The sequence below is a fragment of the Coturnix japonica genome, chromosome 10, assembly GCF_001577835.2.
Source record: "Coturnix japonica isolate 7356 chromosome 10, Coturnix japonica 2.1, whole genome shotgun sequence".
NCBI lineage: Eukaryota > Metazoa > Chordata > Aves > Galliformes > Phasianidae > Coturnix > Coturnix japonica.
This window is the reverse complement of record NC_029525.1, coordinates 9,091,283-9,114,936: the sequence shown is the minus strand read 5'-3', so window position 1 is coordinate 9,114,936 and position 23,654 is coordinate 9,091,283. Positions and strand designations below refer to the sequence as shown.

Sequence of the window (23,654 nt, the reverse complement as noted above, 5' to 3'; positions counted from 1 at the left end):
TGGGGCTGCTGCTGAAGAGAGCAGGCTGTGCTACTCCCCAGCCTCTGCTCCTGGCAGGGAAGGTCTTTGGCTCTGGGGAAGCGCTGTCTGTGAGCTCTGCAGGCACAGGAGCTAGCAGCAGCTTTATGTGGTGATGGGGTGAGTCCATAGAAGGCATGCAAAAGGGAATTATCCTGTTCCTTTACCTTTTTGTGCAAGAAGTCCTACCTGGGTAGATCAGCTTCTGATACTGTATGTGTTGGCAGAGCCAGGCTGTCCTCAGGAGCTTTCTTATTTCCTTACCTTTAATGCCTCCTTTTCCCATTGCCCATATGATAAGACTCCTTGGTGATATCTACCAGAAGTCCAGTACTTTCCCCTTACTGATGATCTCTTTGCACCACTGCAAGATAGAAGATGAATTCTGCAGATTTATGCTCCCTATGAAGTGCTATTGATTTCAGTGTGTGAAGGTAGTGTCAAATTCTTGCACTGCAGCCTGTAGTTCTTAGGAACTGTAAATCAGTATTGTTTTCTGTACTGCTATTTTAAACATGTCTTAAAATATGCATCTTCTGTTTCTAGTACTGCTTTCTAGTTCAAGTAATCAGTCCCTGAAGAAACCCCCTAGCAGATAGTTATATGTTTCTGCTTGGCTTGGTTTAACTCAGGAAAATCTGTTTTCCTTTCAAGTACAACACTGTAACATCCGGTGCATGAATGGAGGTAGCTGTAGTGATGACCACTGCCTCTGTCAGAAGGGATATACGGGAACGCATTGTGGACAGCGTAAGTACACTTTATTAGTAGAGATACCATGTATAATCAAGTAATTCTGAGATATGTGAACTGTGTGCCTTTAACACTAAATTTCAGCTGGTATTGAGCTTGTTTTTGATCAGGTACAGTGGAATTTTACAGGAAAACACATGACTTTGTAATGAGTGCCGAGTGAATTCTTTCTGATCAGTGCTATTAAAATAAACACCATGTGAATTCATAATAATTGGATATAACTTGATCCTGCAGTTCTCACACTACCGTAATTCCTATTGAACTCCAGGGCTTTACACTCACTAGAGCAAGAGGCCATAAATACAGAATTTATATGGGATTCAGTTTTCATCTTAGGTAAAATTAAGCTTTTTAATACAAAGCCCGTTTTCTATTTTAGGGATTTGTCTCAGAGTTAGCTCTTACACTCAAGGAGTTTTACTTGTTTTGATATTGTCTCGATACGGTTGATCAACATATTTTTTTATTTCCTCAATCAATCCTGAGCCAACAACATTCCTGGATTTGCTGCTTGAAACCTCTCCCAACATGATTACGGTGGTCTCTTGCTGCTCCTGGCTACAATGCTGTGAAGAAACTCAAATAAGGATGTACATGCTGTTTTTGACCAAGGCTGTCGTGTTGCTATCTAGTGAACTATTGGTCTGACAGAGAAAATGTGTTTAGCTTATTTAATGAAAACCTTTTGTGCTCTGTCAAAGTCAATGGCACACTTTACATGAACTTCAGTGAGACCAGGAATTTACTCTAATAATCTGGAAGAGGATCACATGGTGAAAGGATTAAGAATTGTATTTCTGCCTTCTCTGTGAAATATCAAGTGGATAAAAGAGGATAAATGGAAACGTTCTTTCTACTGAAGTGAATGTGAAATGGAACAAAGAATAACATTACTCAATGAGCATCAAATTGTACTTAAAAACCCTTTTTTCATATGAAGGTTACATTTTCTGATTATTTTTGAAGGCAATTGCTTTTGGAGTTTAATATGAGGAAAACTGGGCTCTAGTGACTGTGTAATGCGGGGAATCTTGGATTAACTAAATCAGAATAGACGCTAATTGCATATTGCTCTCCTCATTGGTAACATGGATTATTAAACACCAGTAACAAGCCTTTTAACACTGGATTTTTAATTTTTATTTCTATTATGGCGGAGAAGCAAATGCACGATGGTTAAATGTGCTGGAATATCGGGAACGCCTCTGGGAACTTAAAGGTGCATATTTCACCTGCACCTTCTATGAGCAATCTCTACTTTTTCTTTGCTGACAGTTTGAGGCTCTGAGAGGTCAGAGGAACTGTGGTTATTAGCATGTTTGCATTATACCTCCTTGAAAAGATTAATTCATTCTACAACAAGGCCAGGGAATAGTGAAGGATGTACTGACCTGTTGTGTTTACATTTTTTACTAGTTTATCTGAGCTGGTTAAGCATGTAGTTTCCTGTTTTTTACTGGGAATAATATCATAGAGACTACTTTTACTTTCCCTTTGATACAGCTGTCTGTGAAAATGGATGTCTAAATGGAGGAAGATGCGTTGCCCCAAACCGATGTGCATGCACATATGGATTTACCGGACCCCAGTGTGAAAGAGGTAAGTGGAAAAGCTGGCAAGTGAAAAATATCAATAATTGTTTTTACCCAGTCTTTCATTTAGTTTTTAAGTCATCAGAAGAGCTGTTTGTATCTCTCTGATATGTCTGCTTACCAGTGATAGGTAGCACCTTGACACTGTGTTTCACATATTATGGCAGAGATTATTCAGTTCTACTTCCCATCTTGTACAGCTGTGTTGTTATCAAACTGCCAACTGCCTCATCTGGTGTATATTTTTTGTTTCACAATGTTCAACCAATTTAGTTGTTGATTTGAGAGAGATACAGCAAAGAATATTTAAGGATAAGCCTTCTGTTGAATTTTATAATCTTAAAAATAATACCTTTTCATTTGATAGAGTTAGCAGCTGATCTATTCCATTGGAAATTTCATTCTTCAGCAAGAAGAATGGAAAACCTTGATTGTTTTCAGTTAAAAGCTTGAAGTTTGGAAAAAATAAAAGCTTTATAGGTTACAATAGTTTTGATTTATTGCTCAAAATTTGCTGAATTTCAAGTAGTTACCGTTTGTTCTGAGCCTTCAGTCCGGTGAGGAGCTGTAGCGTACAAGTTCTGAAGGGGATTGTTCAATGCTGCTTTTATGTTGCCTGACCTGCAGCAGCCAGTTTGACTCCACCTGATTGGGCTGAAGCCTGCTAACAGCCTCAGTCATGTCCCTCAGGGCTCCTTCCTAGTGTTGGGTGGAGTGTGAAACTGGTGACACAAAGCCATCTGAGCCAAATCATACCGTCATGGAATCCCATGCATGTCTTTGAGCACAACTGAAGTGGAAAGCTGTAATCAATATATGTCATCCATATGTTTTTACCTAGAGCATATGCTTGATTCTGTAGTTATCAGTAAGAGAGAACATACGCATTAATAAGGTGCAGTATTTCTAGTGAAAGATCACTGTGGTACTGAGGCCAAATGATAGTCATATCTTCCCAGAAAACCTCTGACATTTGGCTTCTTTCACAGAGAAGCCCTCCAGCCTCTCTACCTAGCTGAGCTAATATGTTTCCCTCCTTTAAAAAAGGGTGTGGTGCTTTTTTGGTCCCAGAATTACATTATCCCATCAGAAAAATGTTTTCTGAAGATAACTTTTCAAATTTAAGCTAATGCTGATCTTAGTAGGCTTGCATTGTTTCAGCACGTGCACCTGTGTGGTCATTAGGGACTTGTCTGGCTGCATATGATTTTACACATCTGTCAGCTAAGAAAGAGATCCATAGTTTGGATCTTGCTGAGGAACGTTATGTGGATTTATGATGTTCCCTAGTGGGCTTCTGATGTGTATATGTGGATGGATATTTTCCAGTAAATAGATTGACAAGTTTCGTGCCCTGCAAAGGAAGATTTTTATTATTATTTTTAATAACCAAAGCTTCTCTAAACATGGAGGGGGAAAAATGGGAAATTATTCAAGAGAAATAATCTCTGGAACTATCCCATTTCTGGGAGAAGTAGGAGAGGCAGATTGTTGTGAAAACACCATTTCTCAATATAAATGTAATGTGAAGTGATACGGTTTTGTGACATTTGTATTTTCCATGTTTAGCTGTGGTTTGACTTCTAGGGTATGTCATGCCACAGGCTAACAGTGATGTAAGTAATTTACTACTGCGTATCACACAGTGCTTTTCTCTGCAACCACTGGCTAATGGTAACAGTTGCGGAGTGTTTGTGGCATGTATGTCACAGACCCAGGAGTATTCCAGCCATTGCTGTGTGTGTCATAGCTTAGAACTGTCTTAAATAAAACAGTGTTGGAACAACCAGATGCAGGGGGCTTGTTCTACTAACCAGGTATGGAAAACGATGAAAAGGTTTGAGGTGCATGTGTCAGAGTTTGAGCCAATTTCTTAAGTTCAGCTGCGTGTTGTGTTGTTTTATGTCTGCTGTTTTAATTTTCTGTACATGTAAGCCATATTTGTAAGACAGATTAGCTTGGTTGGTATTACCTCATGAATGCCGGACCATATGATTGTTAACGAATATTTACAAGACTTCTTTGTCAATGGTTTCAAATACATGCATAATGAAAGAGCTTATCTGGTAAAAGACCTACTGTTTCACAGTGCAGCAAATTCCACCACATCTGTGGCATGAGCAGTTTTATGTATTTATTCTTTCAAGGAGAAGCACTGGAGAGTTCGAGCCTACAAATTACTTTTTGTGTGGCTTAGAAGTGTTAACGTTGGTATAAAGCTCCACAAAATATGATCAAAAGGAGTTTTTACAAACCCTGTTGTCAGTGGAGCTCCTCTTCATGTTCTGGACAGTGCATACCATGTCACCAGTGAGATATGTGTTGTCAGGGCTGCATCAATATCTGTGATGTGGCTGAGTCTATCGCATGTATCATTACCTCCTAAGCTGTGTCTATGGTGCTTGGAATCCTTCCAAAGCATGGGGAGCCTCCTAGGCATACTGACAAGTGTATGCAGGTGTATAACAAATACAGTAGAGCTGCTTTTCCTTTGAGATGATGTTCATCAAAAAGGAGAACTTGACATAAGCTGAACAGTAAAAAAAACTAGTGAAGTTGGAAGATGCTTCCCTGCAGCAATTTAATATATGTTTAATATACATAGTCCAGAAAGGAAAAAGTTTCATGCATATTGACTCAGTTAAAATTTGAACTTTAACCATTAATTCTGGAAGGTGCTGAGTTTTCTGGCTGTGATCTGGTGATGGACTTTGACATGCATTTAAATGCAAACTTGAGATGTCAATATGCATAATGTTATTCAAATGGCTAAGGGTCTTGTTGGATTTTGGCCAAAGCTTTCAGAGTCAGTTCTGAACTCTGAGGTTTCTGAGCTCTGAAAGGTAGGCCTGAAATGTGTACTCAGCTTGAAGTGCATCATTTAGTCGTATTACTGACAAAAAGAAATTGCAGGTTATGGAAAGGATTGTGCAAGCAAACCTAAATTTCTACTGCTGGTTAAGAAACGGATTCCACCTTTACACCATTTAACATTTAATAATGAATGAATTACAAATTTTGCAGTCCCTTTAAGAGTCACTGATGAGACTGAGTCAGAGATTTAGCTTAGTTTTCCCTGAGGATGATTCAGAACATCGACAGCTCTTTTTGTTGTCTGTAAGCAGAGCCTGGGGAGTTGAGCTAGCTGTGTTAGATGCCCACTTTGGGATCACTTGAAAGCATCCCTCTATCATGGATTTGATGAAAGTCCAGAGTAATATCCAGAAGTGTTGTTACAGACTCAGAGAGATCAGACATCCCAATTAGATCTGATAGAATGATGTCCCCCAAATTAGTGCACAGTAGCTATCTTGACCTCTTTGAATCTTTTTTTTCCTTTGAACAGTTTGACAGATAGTTGCAGAGTCAATTCCATAGAATATAAAATTGTATATTGTTGTTGTTCTGCTATTGAAAAAAATGAAATGAAATGTCCTTTTCTTTTCCTGTCTGGGTCCAGTTAGAGGAACACAGTGGAAGCTTAGAATGTGTTACAGCCCTGTTTGTTTATTTGAACGCTTATGACAACATCAGGGGCTCAATCCTGCTGCATCTTGGAGTTTTGCCACTCGCTTCACGTAGGAGCTGAGTAGGGCCTGATGTAGTTCAAATATTAAAAATGTACCACGTGTGTTTTGTGTTTTTCTGGACTCAGAATATGAGCAAATGATTGCTTTTTTCTTCACACAGAGTTGTTTCTGTACTGCTCGCTCCATGGCAGGAATTTCTGCCTAATTTTTAATTATATTTGGCCATTATTAAAAGTTCCCAGAATTAATGCCATATGTAAAAATATCTTTCCCAGAGCCTCTCTATGAAACTGCAGCCGCTGAAAGTGGTCGAGAGTAGTGTAATGCTGTGTGCATTTCTTTCTTTCTAAATATTACAACGAGCAGAACATTTACACAAAGAGGACACTGCACCCCTTAGTGTGCCCCGTCTCTGGTATTTAGTCTAAACGGAAAGTAAATAACAAAGTGTAGATAGCAGTAAAAGTATGTTCCCAAAGCCTTATGTTGCATTTGAAGTAGTATTGCAGCATATGGTAGCTGGCAAACATTTGAATAAACTTGATTTTTGTAGCTGTCTTCCAAGAAACACATCTGTTGACATAGACGTGTAGTTTCTTCAGCCCTGTAACATGAATACAGTGTGTATGGTATTATAGCAGCAAACTAAAGGATGGTGAAACTTGAAGGCCAGGAAGAAGTATTCTAATGCACCGGTTTCCCCCAAATTTATAAATTATGAAAAATTGCTTCGCACTGACTTTAGATATATTTAGTCACAGGCTGATGTTTTACTGTCTTTAACAGAATTTGAATTCATGTTGCCATCTTTAGTGTCTTGCGGTTTTAAAACAGAACTTCAATGTCAGCACCCAGGAATACCTTTTCAGTGAAAGAATTTGAGTTGAATGGATGAGGAGTTCTTAATTTTTTTTTAAACCAAAGCTGCAGCTTAGTGCTGAGGAAGTCAGTCTATACAGAATTAGTAGATGTGATTTAAGACCACTTAGAATACTTAGCAATATAATCAATAGATCTTTGGACCAGAATTCACTAAGCTCAGTTTGTTTCTGAATGCCAAAAAGCGCTTTTAGAGTCTTTTGTATGTGAAAGCTTTTATCCATTGTTCTGCTTCTTGTGAATACATTATCCGGCTATTGTATGTTGCTTGCTCTATACATAAAGCATCCGAAAATACCATATAACGTGTTTTGAAATGTTCTTACAGATATATTCTTAAAGCTTAATCAAGGTCCATAAATGATTCAGTACATATGGGCTTAGGTCTCTTGTGAGATGTAAGGACTCCAACTTTTGTACATGAAGCTGAACATTTACATTTTGTTCCAAATTGAGTTTTGGTTTCAGTCAAACAAATCCGAAGTTTTCATTCAGCTATTTGGCAGCCCTCTCTGTATTTCCATGCCTTCTTGATTGGCTGCTAAGGGCACTGACCTTTAGTTGTGCAGCAAGGTATTACTTGGCCTATGTATTTTGCTTTGACTTGGTTTTAGTCGTGACAGTGGAGCTGCATACAAATTCAATCACAAAATGAGGAGCCCATGCTTTGGTCAAGGTAGAAACAGTTTTTCTAAGTGGTAATGGCATGTGTTAATACAAACAGCTTTAATGAATTACAGTACAAGCATTTGAATGAAACAGTTGTGTTGTTCTAATCGGTGTGATTTGATTCTTGCACGGAGGATATGAAGGGACTCACAGGAGGATCACTGAGATCATTCTCCCGGTACTGCAGACAGCTGTGTTGCTGCACCCAACGCCTACCTCCAGGTGTGCTGGCAGCCTCTGGGCATGCCTTTGCTCCACGAGAAATTCATTCCTGCTTTCTGCAGTCAGGGCCAACCTCTTGTTGGCTTTCCTCACGTGGTCTGCTTGGTGATGCCTTAGGAAACAAAGAGTGGAACCCTTTGCTTTCATCAGAAGGCTTTGTTGAAGTTACATACCCAAAGAGGTGGCTATGTTTGTCTGGTTATAGGATGTTTCATTAATGTAGATATGACTTTTCTATACATGGTGGAGGCGGATGAAAGATAGAACTTCCCTGAATGTCCTTCACTGCTGGATTTGTGCTCTGCAGAGCTCCAAGGAGAACTGGGAAGAATTAGTCTGATGTTGTATCACAAAAATCAGATTTTTTTGTGTGTGTTCTGAGAGGCTGAGTTGGCTCTTGTTGATTTTAGTTGTTGTTGCAGCACAGCTTTTGAGGCCTTCAGGATAAATGTCTTCAAACCATTCTTGCACTCTTGGTAATACCACATTATTCCCCTTTTCCAAATGTCAGCTGTTTCCCCATTTGTCAGTCCTTATGAATCTTTAAGAATGTAAAGTAGCTGAGCATAAGTAATTTCTTGTGGAGCTTCCAATAGAGAAGGTGCTTTCTTGATGGTGACCTCTGCAGCTGAACATGATACAGGGAATGAGTAAATGATGGAATCGTATCTAGAGATGCTGACTGGGCTGCTTGTGGAGAAAGATGTTACTTCTTGTCTGGGCCATAGTAAGTCTTGAAATAAGAAAGAATAGCTACCTAAAATGCTTTGATATCATGCAGTGAAAACTAATGTTTTCCTTGAGAATCACCTTGAAAATGTAAATAAGTATTTTTCCTTTCACACCTTTCTTCTTATTGAGCTGGTAAGCTGAAAATTGCTGTTACAGCTGCAACAGAAAAAATATCAGTAGATATCATTCCTCTGTCAGGTTTGTGTCTCAGGTTTTTTTGGTACTGTATGTTTTTAGGTGATTAAGGATTTAGGCGTTTTTCAGACTTCATGGTGGTATTTTCTAACAAAGAAAAGAGAATTCTCTTAAAACATTGTAGGTCTTACCTAATGCAAGGATAAACTCACAAGGGCATTTCCAAGAAAAACAATTCTTTTATGTAGGTCAGCTACGAAATGCTAATGAGAATACATCTTAAGCAGAGGTGCTCAAAATGGTCAGTGTTACATCATATGTAAGTTGTCTTGCAACATACTTGTAACAGAGTTGATGAAATCTTTTACATTTAGAAAAATAGCTCATATCCCATCTCAGCGTAAAAGTGGCAAAAAGTTATAGGAAATAACTGCCTAAGAGTGGTTATAAGGACAGTCACTTTCACGTTTCCAACTGGCCTCAAAAAGCTCAGGAATAATGACTGAGTGGTTTTTGTAATTTTTTTCAGTGACAGCTTGTACGGTTTGGCACTCTGGAGAAATGCTGTAGGAAAAGAAAAGAGGCCTAAATAAGGTCTAAAATGAAAGAAGCCTTAAGAGAAAGATCACTTTCCAAACTCTGCTATGCTGTAAAACAGTCTGGCTCTGCACTCCTTATCCAGAAGGAAAAAAAAAAAATAAAAAAATCTCTTTTGGAAAAAGAGGGAATTTCCTTATGTAAAGAAACCAAGACTCAAAAATGTTCTTTGTAAGAAGACATGTGAGAGCTAGTGATAAGGAATTGGGAAAAAAAAAAGAGGAGAAAAAAAAATTGAAATTAGTAAAGTGTGTGGGTATATACGCGTGCACACAAGCACACATTTATATGTTTTAAAGCAGAAATAAGAAACTTGTAAGCACCTGGTTCCTAATAGTGATCTTACACATTTACCATGTATCTGCTGCTGGTATTGTCCATGCTGTGCTAACACAGGCTAACATAACTGCAGCCTCAACTTCAGATTGCTGAGCCAAAGTCTTAATTTTCTTTTCCAGTGGTATAAATCAGGTTCCAGGCCCCATTTGGAAGGGGTAGCCTCCACACTGTTTTCTTCCATGAATGTTTAGTGTGGCATGTGATTTTTAACTTGACTAACACTAGCGTAGTGAATGGTGCTGAGATTGTGTTATAATGACTCTGTTCTCATCACTTAGTGTTGCAAAGTCTACCTGGTGACCTCCAGGAGTTTCAATAATGTCCTTACTCCTTGGGATGTGACTCTCTAATGCTTCCTTTTCCTACAGAGGTGCTAACAGCCATAGGGGAATGGGAGCTTAGGAGAATGCTTGCAGTTTTGTGCTTGAGGAAGTGGTGGCTGGGGTTTTCTGCCCATATCACTGTGTGTGAATGGGACAAAGCCCCTGTTCTGCTGTGCTGAGGCAGAAGGACCCTCACTGACATTGCAGCAGTGGTAATAAATTTAGTGATATTTTATTATATTCACTGTTCTGTTGTTGTTTTTTTCTTTTGTATAGATGGCGATTTGTTAGTGTTCTTTAGTCTTGAGATTAAGCCACTGGTTTTGTAAGACGAGATGCTTATATTGCCTGTGTTGTTCCCACTGCTTATGATAGCTCTACTGAATCTACTGTAAGATAAGTTTTCAGCAAGGCAGGGGAAATCAGTCGCTCAGTGAAGTGACTCTTACGTACCAAAGAAGGTATTCCCTTTTTGTGGTTTGTTTGATTTTAATGAAGTCATAAGAATTACAGAAGAGAGAGGGAATAATTTCTAGGTATTTCATCTTATAGAATCACTCCTGGGTGGAAAAGACCTCCTCCTGTTTGAGCAGAATCAGAGCAGGTTGTCTAGGACTGTGTCCAGTCACCTCCTGGAAACTGTGTTAAAATGTATTTTAGTCTGTGATATGTTGTAGCACATCCAATTCAAGCCTGTTAGTCACTGAAGGAAGACCCAGAGCTAACTTTGTCAAGGCATTCATAATCCTGGGTGTTTTGTGTTTGTTGTTGGTAGTGGGTTTGTGTGTGTGTGTTTGGGGGCATGGGGGGAGGTGTTATTAATTTATTTTTATTTTTGCTTTATATTCTCTGAAGTGTATTTGACAATGATTAGTTGGAGGCTGTGAAATGAAAGCATATACTATGCTGATAATTTCTAGTGGACTTGGTAATAAAATTCTAAAATTTGTTTAAAAAATAATAAATGGGCTGACAAAACTACACTGCTTCATGGGATGTGGGATAGGGAATGGTTTTAACTCCTAATAACATTAGTACTACACTGCAGACAAACTAGTAGGTGAATTTTTCTGCTTGCACTGTACTTTTGTGGCTGTACTTCTGTTACTTAAAATAAAAACATGAGGAGTCCCAGCTATAAATCAGACCTACTTAAGGCTACATATTGGGGTTGCTGGTGCACAGTGTTTGTCTGTGAATGGGTATTGACAAGCTTGAACTTGAGGGAAGAAAGGAGGGCAAATATGTAGTGGAATTCAGGGTATTTGGTAAAATTATGGACATGTTCTTTTAGTGAATGTGAACAGTCTACACACTTCAAATCCACAGAAGTAATTTACTGAGCTGTAGTACTCGTTCACGCTCATCACATTATGCCTACTATGCTTGTATGTCATAGTATCACATTGTTCTTAGTGTGCATTTCCATGATTCACCATTTATTTTTCACTATGAGATTTTAACTTGAAAATATTATGTATTATAATTGGTACAGCTAAGTAACGTGCAAATAAGCAAAATCATAGACATGCTTTGAAATCTTTTCCCCCGTCTTGACTGTTAATTTCATCTGAGTTAGAAGGAAACGAGGTCCCTAAGTCAAGTGGGATTTTAAGCTCTCAAAACCTCCTATGTCTGCTTAAGTTCCTGAGAACTGGGACAAGAGAGCAAACAAGAAACATTTGCTGTGAAAAGCACGCTGTATAATTCCTTTAAAGTGCAATTAGATGTCTCACTGTAAGATTCACTTTGAAATACTTCTTTGAGAGCCATTGGACATGTCTCTGTGCTGGAATAGTATGTCCAGACATTTCAGCTCAGCTGAGCAATATAAGTTACAGAATACTACTTAAGCCTGAAATGTTTATAAGAGGTAATAGTAAAACCAGCAAGCAGTGAATAATAATTGTCCTGCTGAGATATGATGAAAGCCTTTCTGAGAATCTCCATGTCCCGGTGGGACGGTATGGGTGGTAACTTGGAGAGATCCACAAAATGGTAGTATGACAGCTTTACAGTCGGATTAATACAAGCTTCAAAAGAAACCACAGGGTCAAAAATGACTTCCAGACTGCAGGCTTGAAAGAGAAAAAGATCTGCAATTGAAATGGTCAGTTATAAAAGAAAGAAATGTTATGTACTGTGAAGGGACAGTTGATGTTATCAGTGACTCCTTTAAAGTATAGTTTATTGATGCAGATACTATGTGTAGAATAGACTTGTGTGACATAGCATTACTTATCCCGGTTACTTGAAACAACCAGACAGTTTGTTGGTGTGAGCTTCTTGAGGGGGTTTGTTACAGAGTAATTTATAAAGGAAAAACAAATGAAGCAGGTGAGGAAGTATAATAGAAAGATGGCAGAGGGCATCAAGCCTAATACTTTCATGCGTCTCACAGGAAGAGAGCATTGAAAGCAGGTTGTGAAGTTTAGTCTGCTTCTTAGGCCGGGAAAACCCAGCAGAGATGTGCATTCCATCCATCTGAATGGCTCTTCTAGTAAAAACATTGCTAGATGCGAGCACAGTCCAGGAATGGCAAATGATGAATGACTTAGCAAGCTACCTTGCTGGGTATTTAATCTGTGTGGTTATCTAAACAATTTGAAATGCTTCTCTTGGCCTGAGGCAGTTCTGGGCAAAATGAAGTGCCATGCATTAAACCTTGTGCTATTTCAGCTCTAAGGTCCCAGCAGGAGCCCAACAAGATATGGCTTCATGAAAGGTGATACTATATTAAACTAACAGTACAAGTTGTATCAAACTCAGTTCCAAATTCAATACAAAAAGTCATGTTTTTAGAAGGCATTTTGAATCTAGCACTAGCACTTCAGTCACTTGCTGATGTCAGTATTAAAAAATTGCTTTGTACAGCTGCTGACTACAAGGAAGATGAGAGGTTAAATTGGGTTAGCGGAAATGAAAGGCATGCAGTGGAAGAAATATTAGTATCAGAATGTTTATGGAATTTGTCATTAAATAACAGAAGTGTTTAAATTGGAACGCCAATTTAAAGCATTCGTTGTTGGTTTTTTTTTTAAGAGTTTTTTTCCTTTTATGTGAAATTGAAATTATTTACTGAGATATAAAAGGAAACATCGATTTATTTATTTATTTATTCTTTTCCCCTCTCTCTTTGAAAATAAAAGTAAGTAGAGGTGATGGCAAATCACTCTCAGTTTCTTACTCTTCAGACTCTCCTGAGCTAGAGCCTGAGCCACCAACATGTATTAGAATAGTTCTGCTATTCTTACTACGGTTGATTACAGTTCTCTGTTATAAAGGGTGGAGGCACTTGGTTGTTCTCCAAAGAAAGTGAGTAATAATTGACCTAATGTACAGAGCACATGAATAACATATTCTTTTGGTAAGAAATTTATGTTTTACAGGGTGTGCTAGAGTTCACATCCCTTTTTCACATCTTCCAAAAGATTTTAAAATACTCAGCTGCTCTATTAAATTTCTAATTCAACAAATACTCAAATATGAAGTATGCATTAGATAAAGCTCTTGAGTTGAATCCAAACATTGAAAAATCTTTTAATCTGTCTTGAAAACAGCTGTTTAGAATTTTGAATAGAAATAACAACTTCCTTCAGCCTATGTCGTTGATGTCTGCTTCAGTCTCAAGCAGGGAGAAATTTCTTTCTGTTACTCTGATGCAAAGTCTTGCTGCAGTTCCAAGGATTCAGCTATGCACAGAACATACTGGGGTTGGTATCCTGCCCTTGTTGTAATCAGTGGAAATGCTTCCTTTGAATTCAGTGTGACAGACGACAGACTAAGAAGACTCGAGTTAGTTTTGAATCATTAAAATCAGTTGTTTAGAGTGTGGCTTCACAAGCCCTTATTGACATATGCCAGTTTAGACACTGCTATTGTTCTTAGTGTATGTTTGCTGAAGGAATTCTTGCTATGATAGTTGTGCTTTTCAGTGTCTGAGATCATTCAAACAAATTGGATGAATGTATGTTTTGCATATCCACGTGCATAGCCACTTCTGTTCCTTGTTCATAATACTTGGGTAATCTTATCAAATATTATGTAATGACTCCTCACTAAAGAGTGCAGGTGAAATTTCTAGGCAATTGCTCATTGTATCCAAAGAAATGCCAGAAAAGTTCAAGATGGCTAATGTTACAGTGAGCATCAAAACAAGTAATTATTTGCCACTTATTGTAAGCTGTTGCCAAAACCCTGCAGGCAGTGGCTTATGTTTGTTCCACAGCTCTTTGTTTGGCTATGTCCAGAGGGTGGATTATGCATACATCCCATGCACAATAACAGCTACAAGAAAAGCATATTGGCTGTATGTACAAATATATGAGTGGTAGTTTGAACTCAGATGGTAGAAGTCTTATATTGTTTGGGGAAATGAAGCTTGGATGAAACTTCTTGAGAAGTATGGAGGTGATTGAAACTGTAGTGAAGTCAGAGAAAGGAAAACTCACCCAGTGAGCTGGGTGGACTTTGAATCAGACCTCAGAGCTGATGTGGACATTGGAATGGTCATTTTCAGCCAGATTTTAAGAAGGTGCATGAGATTAATGAGAAAGCAGTTAGCTCTGTGCTGTAGTACAATGCATTAATGTCAGCTGGTAATTTAGGATAAAAGTTAGAAGTGCTCACAGATATAAGCCAGCAATACGAACAAGCTCTAACAAAGAGGGCTACTAACTCTGGTTCTAAGGTACAGAAATACTGTAACTTGTAATAGGGTTCATTTAACAGCAATTTGGGGTTTTAGGATGATGAATAAGAGATGCTCTGACAGAGCAAACAGCAGGCAAAACACATATTATCTCATTCTGTTTTATAATATAGCGTTCCTTTTCTTTTGGACTTATATGCAGCATACACAATCTGTTTTTCACATTCTCCTTTCTAAAATGTTTCTTGTATACAGATATGTTAAAATACATTGGTTAATGAATTGAAAAATGTGTGTGTATGTGCCCTCCAATAGCTATTTTGAAATCCAAAGGGCCTTATCACACACTTCAGCTGGATTCATGTTATACCCAAATTTGAGCACATGGGTGGGAGTTTTGGGCCATCCTTTTCCCATGAGATGATGTCCTGTGCAGATGGATTGCTCAGCATGTCAGTGACTTTCTGCACCTCATTCAAAGCAAGGGGGTGGCCTGATACTCACCTGAAAAATTAATAAGATCAGTTTTATGAGCAGGGCTTTTAATCAGCTATTTTAAATGTGCTGATCCCATTTCCAATTCCTATTTAAATGAGGGAAGGAAGGAGATCAGAATGCTGCCAGGTAGGAGTTCCATCCAGTGGTTATCTCAGTTCAGACATGTGGGCTAAATTACATTATCTTTCTTATTTAGGCTTATAGTATATTCACATAAATGAAATGTTTGTGTGTAAGGGCAGTTTAACCAGTGTATTTTATTTTGTAAGACGACACTATTTGATGCTTTAAAAACATTTTTTCTAATTTGAATTTTGTTTAACACAAGCATTGTTGAATCCTGAAGCTTAATTACTGAAATAGATATTTCCTTACAGGAATGATGTAGATAGAATACGCTATTTCTGGGAACAATCTTACTTACCTTTTGGATATAGTGCTCAATACCTCTGATGAACAGGAGGAAGTGTATTGAATTATGAGCTTTCTACTGTTTTATAGGAGTTTTTTAAAGCCACCTGAAAGTTTTCCCACAGTGCTGGTTTACAACCAGCTGAAACTTTAGACACCACTAAAAACAGACGCAGTCTGTTCCATTAGCATTGCTTAGAGTGATGCTTGTGTGTATCTGTGACCACCTCTATTCTTAAAGGTACCCATCTATTAAAAAAGAAAATATTTCCAGTATTTCAAAGTGCAAGTTAAATTGGCACTGGAATTGCTAAACCTTGCAGTTTAGATAGGTGCCAGAGCTCCCACTGAGGAACTTTGAACTGCTTCATACTGTTTTTTGTACACTTAGCCATCTTAACTCTTAACTCCCATCATTAGATAGGAGCTTTGTGTTTTTCTTCCCTCTTCTTTTTGCTGCCTTGGCTTGTTGCGTTTTCATCACTCTTGTCCCCTAAAAGCTTTATGCACTGGCTTTCCCCTTCCTACAGGTAGTGTACATCATTTCCTGAGATTGCTGTCTCTTACTCTGGTCTGATCTAGGAGCCACTCACTGTATTTGCAACAGAGGACAATGTACAGTTGCTAATAGAAAACTGATTAATGCTGTAGGTTTTGCTGGAAAACTGATTGATTCTGTATTTACTGTAGGATTTTTAAGTTCATTTATGAACCAGTCTGTGCTTACATAGAAATGCCTATGGTAGAGCCCTAACTGAAATGTCTTGTGCTTCTGTGACATCTTTCCCATAATTGTGAATGATGAGGTGTATGTCTAAAACTCCCTGACATTTCCCTTAGGACCTAGAAATGTCTCAATTCACTATTCTAATTCAGACATCACAATTACAACTGTAGTCTCACAAATGCTTCTCTTTGTTCGTATGGAAGAATAGTTTTTGGGTGATCACAGCAATGGGAAAGGCAGTGCAAGCAGAATTCATTGCAGATAAAAATTTAGTGCTGAAGATGCCGTGAGAAAAAAACATAAATTCTGTGGCCCTTCTTCAACTTGTTTCAGACTTTGCTCTGCTGTCCTTATTCGGACACAGTTCATGCTGTTGTTACCTGAAGTTTTGCCTGAGTTAGGACTAGATGAGTACATCTTTGTTGTTAGATTCTGTAGCCTCATGTCATCTCTGCTTAAGAACCACATTAAGTATCCTTATGTTTTGTCCCTGTTTTACTCAAATCTGTTTTTAAGTTCTTTTGCTTTTGTGTGTATGTGTGTGCCAGTTTTCTTTCTCCATGATTATAGGAGAAATGTCATAAATCACTCTAAATACTGATTAACAAGTCAGTCTCTAATGGTAAATACACAGCCTTGTCCATTGGAAAATACTCCCCCCCATGTGTTTTTTCCTCTGACTTCAGAAATACGAATCCCACGTGAGGGGACATTGTTCCCTTGTAGCAGCCCATTCCCTTCAAGTGAATATCATCTGTCCTTCTCTATGATTTTTAAAGTTTTTAGATTGCTTTTACACATGTGTGTCCAGTATAGATATATTTCTGTAGAGAAAATAGTTCATAGCATCTATTGAGTTGGAAAATTAATTAGACGACCTAATTGATTGTGCATGAGTTGTTCTGTGGAATGTGTTCTGCTGCTGTTGCACTTGCCCAGTACAGAAAATCTCAAGAGCTAATTCTTTTGGTCATTTATTACAAACAGACAATTAATTGAATTTAAAAAAAGAACTGAAGATTCAAAACACAAAAAATGTTATGCAAAAAATCTTTTCTCCTTTTATTGTTATAATGCCAAGAGAACTGAATTCATCTTGAAGCTCCCTTTATCATTCACAGAATGCACAAGTCTGTGTCCTGAAGGCTGTGTAGTCTGAAGAGGAAAAAACCTTACAGCGTCCAGAAGTATTGGCAGCCCTATGTTACATACAGAGAGATTAAGTCACTTGTGTAAGGGTATACAGGGAGTCTGTAGCGGAGTCTGAAACTGAACCCAGGTCATCTCAGTCCCAGCCAAGTGTCTCAACCACAAGACTATCCCTCCTCTTCAGTATGTCAGTGTAGAAAGTAGGCCAAAAAGTAGTTTCCATCCTTTTATACACAGCGTTTTGTAAGGCTGTGAAGTATTATGTAGTAGACAGGCATCTGGATCAACAGTGGTTTCTGCAGATCTTTTTATCTGTAAACAGAAGCAGAGCCTATTGGTGCTTTGTGCATTTCATATAAATTATTATCTATAAATTTCATAGTTAAATCTGTACATAGCATACTTAATTACAAAGCATTTTGATGATTTTCAGGAATGGAGAATGTATAGAAAGTGTACTTAAAGGACCTCTGTGTTCTGTGGTGCTCTTAATTTTCATGTGTTTTAGGTTCTGCTCCTGTTTATTTGATTAGATAACAGTGCTGTACCAGCCTATGTGGTACACAATTTACACAGAAAAAGGGAGGCTCAAATGGCATAACAGGCTAATTCACCTGTGTTTCTTGATGGTTAAGTACTCCTGTGTGGGGAGCTAGTGATGCTAGTGGTTAGCTGACCTATGTATGGGAGATTCCTACTCTACTGAGTACTTTCTTGTCTTCTCTGTATAGCAAGTGTTACAAAACTTCTGCTGCAATATTTTGTACTTCAAATGGTTGGATGTTAGGGTGAAGTTCTTTACTAGGAGAGTGGTCCTCCTAGTAATAATCACTTGGACTTATGCAGAGTGGAAATAAGGGGAAGCTTGCATTTCAGCCCAAAATCTCCAAAATAAGTTGTAAGAAATCATTTGAAAATGTGCAGGGATCGATGTGATGAACTGTTCAGTGCAGATTTATGTTTCCAGGAGTCTGATGCTATTCTCCATGAGAGTATAATGAATTAAATACAATTGCTGTGTGTCACTTTCAGTTGAGCTGGTATGGGCTTGATTTTGGAAAGAGGCCTCTGATGCAGAATCAGTCTCTCCCTTACCTTCATCCCTTTAGTGGCTGTTCTTTTTGTGTGGCAGTTTGTGCATACAGTCACAAAAAATGGGCTTCCCCACAGAATCACAGAATGATTGAGGTTGGAAGGGTCCACTGGAGGTCAGCTGGCTTAGTCCCCTGCTCAAGCACGATCACTTCCAGCAGGTTGCCAGGACCATGCATAGTGACTTTTTGGAACATATTCCTATTAGGAATGTATTCCCAGGAATATAGATAGCTATAATTACTTCTTTGGAAACAGTTTTTATTTAGTTTTGACAGACTGTTTAATTGAGAATCATCATGAACAGTTTCTCTAATCCTTGGACTGAAAATGTGATGTATGCAGAAAATCCTCAGACATTTGAAGCCATTAATTCTTTGATTTTGGGGAGATATCCTCCTCTTAGTGCTATGCAAAGACACATGTTCAACTAAGCTGTCAGTGAAGACATGAATGACAGAACATCTTGAAGAAATAATGCACCTTTACTTGCTTTCATTAAATAATAACATAGCTGATGTTCGTTGGCTCTCTCCAATAAATATAGAAGTTTCTGCAGCTTGTTCATGATGATCGTTTTAATGCTTTAGTAAATATTGAAGGGAAAGGAATTATGAAGAGGGAGCCCTAGGCTCACTGAAAGCCTGTAAAATCCAAAGACCAGAAGAATGCTAACTGAGAAGTAGAGTCCATAGCAATATCATACCAAAAAACAAGCAAACAAATCCCAGTGATTAAATACATGAGTATTAGTATCTCATGGATTTGATAATCGATGTCTGTCTATGCACACACACTTAATAAAATAATTTGGTGTAAACACAAAGTGATGCCACAGTTTCACTGAGGAAGGATCTTCCAAAAGAAGAGTGACATGGTATTTCAAGTTGATGCATTTCATTGTAGAGTTAGAGATGAGACATTACTGCCTGAAGTAATTTTTTGTACATAGTTCTGGGAAAGAGGGAGCTTTCTTAAGGCAAGCCTTAAGAAGAGCCTGGCAGCTGTTAGGAAGAAGTAAGAAGAAACTGTTGATTGCTCTAATTACCTTGTTAAAAAGCTGCCAAGACCTTGGAAGTTCTGCATTCTGTTAGGACCACAAACATTTGCCTGTGTGTCATTATGATAATATATACTTACCAACACCCCAAACACCATAATTACATTTACTGCCTTCCCTTTAAGTTATGCAAGCTGAAAGAGAGTCAACTTCTTGCCATTCCTGCTGTATGTTTACTCTTTGTATTTCACTTAGCTTAAATGGTAAAATTGGCTCTCCTCATCTTCTCACCTCCCTTTTTTATTTATAACCTATTTTCAGTTCTGGGCTGAGTTTGAGTCCAATGATCTGCAATTGCGTTTTGTTTCATGACACTGCAGAGAAACATTTCTATACTATTCCCCCCTTTCCACTCCCCCGCAGCTATTTCTAGTGCATTTGTACCACTCCTTTTAAAATGTGAGCAGTATGCCTTTAAATCCTGTGTGTTGCATTGTCTGAAAGCGATGTCGGTCTACTTAATATACTGTAACTCATTAGGGTCTATTTTTCTTACACAGTTTGCACTACTTTTGGATGGTCTCAGCTCTTTTATAGTCAGTGTCTTCTGGAGCCAAAGAGAAAAAATTCAGAGCCTGTCTACTAGCTTTGTCCTTACCTTGCTACTTAATAGTTAATACTTTGTGGTATGTTAAGACTGTTTCTATAACGTGGCACTTCTTAAGAACTCTACTTTTTAAAAAGTAGTAATAAACTTCAGCCAACTAAGTCTTTTTAAGTGAAACTTCCAGAGTTCTTCAGTTGAATGTATTCTCCTGAACAGTCACCGGGTCTTCACAACAAATGTGTCACCGATGTTAGTTACTTTTTCTGCTAAAAGAGAGATGTTTCTTTTTAGCCTGTGAAAGAAACTGGAAGAATTAAAACCTGTAAAGAAGTGTTCTTTTGTATCTCACATAGCAAAGTAGAGTGGGTTAGAGTTTGTCAGGTAACTGTTTATTCAGAAATGAGGAGTTGTTCTGCATTTAGCTGCATTGCTTACTGTTTTCTTCATCATGGAAAAGGATAAAATGTGGTAACAATTTTCTGTATTTGGACTGCAGCCGTACATAATTGGGAACAACAGAGCTACAGACTTGATTTTGGTGAAATGCTTAGTCTGCGTGTTGGATTAAAATGTGTGCAACAAATCACTCCAATTCCCTAATAATTTTTTGAACATTATTTTTTTTTATTATTATTTTATTACGGTAATGTTATTACTTTTCAGTTACAGACTTCAAGAACTGGGTCAAGAATAAAATTGGCTTGAAAGCAGTTGTATATTTGTTCTTGAAAATGGATTGCCAAAATACTTTTTTAAATGGCCAGCCTGAATTGTTCTGTACACCCACTGCAACTGATAATGTTAGTCTTGTGCGGTTAGTAAGCAGTTATTTAAAAACCCTGTTCTTTAACCAGTATCCCAGGAAGACTAGATAATATTAGCTAGGTGGAAATATTAAACTGATCATCTGTGCAAAAAGGGATTTGTGAAGAAGGTTACAGAATGGAAAATAAATTTAGACTGAAGTGTGCCAGCAATTCAGTATATGAGAACAATTTGCAAGAAGCAGAGGTGAGGAAGACATGTAGAAATGGGGTCATCAGGTTCGTGAATTAGAAGATGATATTTCTAGGTGTGGGATACGTAAAGCAGGAACTGATTTTGTGGTTGACTAATACAGAACAAAAAATTATTATAGCAGTGGAAGTTATTTATTGCAAGTGTTGGATATGCCTCTATGGATGTTTTTTCTCTTGTTAAGTTAATGAGAGGCAGCTTGGAGCAGTGATCTGTCCACAGCACAGCTGTGGTTTTTTGAGCCATTTCTACTGCTGGATTCATACCTCTGCCATACAGCACTGACTGGCTGCACTAGTTTCCAGTTCCAGTGATATCCTGGCAGTAAATAGCATTAAATCTCAACAATTTGAGCTCTGTGCTGGGTTGTGCAGTGATGCAAATGAGAGGTGGTCTTGTAAATATGTGGAGCAACCTCTGGCACTGGAAAGCAGCAGACAGAAGTGACATGGTAATGTTTTCTTCACATACCACAGCTAAATCCACCAGGCATCATTGGTAAGAAGTTTGGGACATTGTAGGACGTAAGGTTTAAAATATTTACAAAGTTTTGTTTTCTTCTGAACACCCTCTAATATCTTTGCCATGTACTTTCCAGCGATGACACATTGAGATCTGACTAGGATGAGTAATGGTGTCTGGCTTGGGGGAGGAGGGGACAGGAGAGAGCTTAACAGTGAGTAATTATTTGAGGAAATTGCCCGTGTGGAAGTAAATGTTGGGATTGGATGCATTTATCAACTGGCATTTCAGTGTCACTTGCGAGTGGAGACTTACTGGGTCTGACTTTTTAAATAGTTGGAAGTCAGTACATTGAGCAGACGTGGAGCAATTTCATTATCAGTGTCTCTTGATTCAGCCTGTGGGGTGAGATGTGTGATCTTCCTCTACCAAGAAAGATGGAGGCAAATAGTTGTTATCCCATGGGTTCCTGACCATGATCATTTACTCTTCTGCCTAGTGCTTAAAAGCCATAAAGTCCAGTGTAAATGTAAAAGGTGATTTCCTGATAACCTGAAAACAACTGAAAGGGAGCACTTTATAAGTGAAAATGATGTTCAAGTGCATCAGCCTTTCCCGTTCCTCTGGCAAAGTGTCATGCTACTTTGCATTAGCTTCTTGGGAAATGTACATCTGTAAAACATTCTGTCTGTTTCCTCTGTCCTTATCAGGAGATGTTTTCATCACTGGAGGTACCCAAAATGACTTTGATAGACATTTTGTAATTTAGCCTGAAACTCTCAGCCTTTAAAACTCAGTGTGCTATGGTGGTGCTTGCTGCTGCAGTCAGCTTGTTCTTGTCCTACTGTGTCAATTCTGAGCCTTCCTGTAATTCTTGGAATTTTACTGGAAAAAATCCCATTTTGAGCACAGCTTTCTGATATGTGATGTTTATTTCCATCATCTTTAAATGCATTGCTCCTTTTCTGAAGAGAGTAAGATGACTGAAGTACAGTGAAAGCTGTATTGTTTTGTTATTGTGATAGTTTGTATACCAAAGGGGGAAGAGTTGTATGGTTTCCAATCCAGGCAAGAAACATGGCTTTCTCATAGAACTAAGATTTAAGTTTCTCATCGTATCTATGCAGCTATTATGTCCCCATTTGTTTCAGATGTTATTCAGATTACTTGATCTGCATTTATACCACTCCTAGCTTTTAAGCTTGGGAAAAATGGCAGGCGTTTTGTTTGTGCATGAATAGCCAGGTCAACTCAGAATCTCTGAAGAAGATAAGCTTGATAATGTGTGCAGGCTTCCCTTCTCTTCCATGAATTTTTGCTGTGATTCAATTGACCAGCCAATGCACGTTTATGGAAACTCCTTTGGAAATCTTGTCATCTGCTTTTCTATTCCTAATCTATATTTTCTAATCTGTAATTTGTGCTTCTCTCTTGTACATCAAGAAAACAGAATCGCTTAATTATTTTTGTTCCTTTTTTTCCGTGTATGGAATAAAGGGAAAGTTGTCCATTTGCATTGCTGAGAGTACTTTCAGTTGCACGGCAATTTGAGCTGGATTTTGGGGTTCATGCTGAGTTTACCCATAGTCCTGACTGTGGTAAGATGATTGCTGGCTTACTAGCATCTCATCCTGTGATCCTTGTACTTATCCAGTTCCAGTTTATTTTAACAGGGCTGGAGGAGTCTGTCAACCTCATCAACAGCTGATTATAAGTTTATAAAATAAGGCTGTAAATTTGAACCATCAAGTACTCAGTATAGGAGGTTTATGTGGAATGAATATTGGAGACTGATCCAGCATCCTTGCACTGGCATAATCATTTAGTATGGGTTCTGCTTGTTCAAAATCATATTTAAGCGTTATTTTTGCATGAAATAGGATATTTTTCCTGAAAACAAACAGCAGATAGCACGAACTGAGGGCTTGAGAGCCTTCTGAGTTGAGAACTTAAGAGGAGTATCTGCTATTGAAAGTCTTGTACTATCCTGGTGTTTAAGTCTCATTGGTGCTGTCCAGCTTAAACTGGAACAGTTATTGGTATTTATTGCTGTGCTTAGTTTTGATCTAAGTCTGACAAAGTTACATATTTCAGCAACCTCTCTGATGGTTTTAGAAATATAAAGGATCTTTTGTGAAGATAACAAAAATTATTTGCTGATTATGGCTAAAACAAGGAGTAGATCAGAATGCAGATTGATTCTTTCCCTTGGACTTAACAAACTGGATTCTCACATGATGTACACTAC

General features: G+C 38.2%; 1 protein-coding gene across 3 annotated transcripts in view; it reads left to right on the top strand.

Moving 5' to 3' along the window:
• FBN1 (fibrillin 1) overlaps nt 1-23,654 on the top strand; it is a 136,746-nt gene that overhangs the window by 20,516 nt on the left and 92,576 nt on the right. For all 3 annotated transcript variants that reach the window (XM_015872957.2, XM_015872959.1, XM_032446761.1), the window contains exons 4-5: nt 673-768; nt 2,278-2,373. In XM_015872957.2, the coding sequence (XP_015728443.1) occupies nt 673-768; nt 2,278-2,373 (192 nt within the window). The remainder of the gene's footprint in view (nt 1-672; nt 769-2,277; nt 2,374-23,654) is intronic.